We start from the raw sequence: 916 nt of genomic DNA on the forward strand, positions 1-916 counted from the left end.
GACAACGACGTGGATGCATCAGCCTCATCTGGAACATCCAACAGAAAGGCATCATCATCGTCCATGTCGTCCATGTCCTCCGGAAGGTACCAGGCATCTGCTGAAACCACGCCGAGTGCCAGGGAAGTTATTCGCATCACAAGCTCCAAAAGCTTTTCCAGTAGACTTCTTATCTCTGAGAGACTAGAGAGCACGATATCTGAACTCCAATCCAACTCTTCAAAAGTATAGCGCAAAGCGAGCAACACACCATGAACAAAGCTGTTTTTGCAGCCTTCAGCGAGATTCCTCTCTCCCTCAGTTACAGAGATATTCAACCAATCAATTAAGGATTTCAAATACTCTGCCACTGGATGGTTTGATCTGAATATCTCCGCACCCACATTTGGTAATTTATGCACGGAATCGGAATCTAAGCAAACAACATCACCTGAAGCTCTGACTATCCAGCCTAAATCCAAAACATACTTTCTGAATACGAGCCTTAATGTTAGTGCTCCAGCGTCACTTTCTCGGACACGGGAGCTGCAAACTAACTTTTTCGCCCATGTGATTACTTCTCCCACCATATGTTCACTAGAAATGCCAGGAAGTGGAGTTGGAAAGTGAAGCAATATACGGAAAGAACTTTCTCTCAGACTATCCCAACTATCAATTATTGATCCAACTAACAAAAGAACTGAATCAGGTAAAGTAATTCCTTCGTTATAGGGAAGGAGAAGAGTATCACAAGACTTTTCTTTTGAAGGAACAACTGACCAAACATTAAGCATTACTAGAAATAGATCCATCGCCATAATTTTTCTCCTATAGGGTGCAGAAGGATAACAGGAGAAAAACAGAAAGCAACTCAACCACTTCATAAAACGAAAAAGATCATCCGCTCGACCAGCTATAGTTTGCTCATTTCCATTTG

The 916-nt window shown here is 42.4% G+C and overlaps 1 protein-coding gene across 1 annotated transcript in view; it reads right to left on the bottom strand.

Moving 5' to 3' along the window:
- The window catches only part of LOC111786573 (thyroid adenoma-associated protein homolog), a gene marked incomplete at both ends in the record, with an annotated part of 3400 nt that extends 2489 nt beyond the window's left edge, over positions 1-911 (bottom strand). The window contains one exon of the mRNA XM_023666807.1: positions 7-911. Coding sequence (XP_023522575.1) covers positions 7-911 — 905 coding nt within the window. The remainder of the gene's footprint in view (positions 1-6) is intronic.
- Between the last annotated feature and the right edge of the window lie 5 nt (positions 912-916).

This window comes from Cucurbita pepo, unplaced genomic scaffold, assembly GCF_002806865.2.
Source record: "Cucurbita pepo subsp. pepo cultivar mu-cu-16 unplaced genomic scaffold, ASM280686v2 Cp4.1_scaffold002027, whole genome shotgun sequence".
NCBI lineage: Eukaryota > Viridiplantae > Streptophyta > Magnoliopsida > Cucurbitales > Cucurbitaceae > Cucurbita > Cucurbita pepo.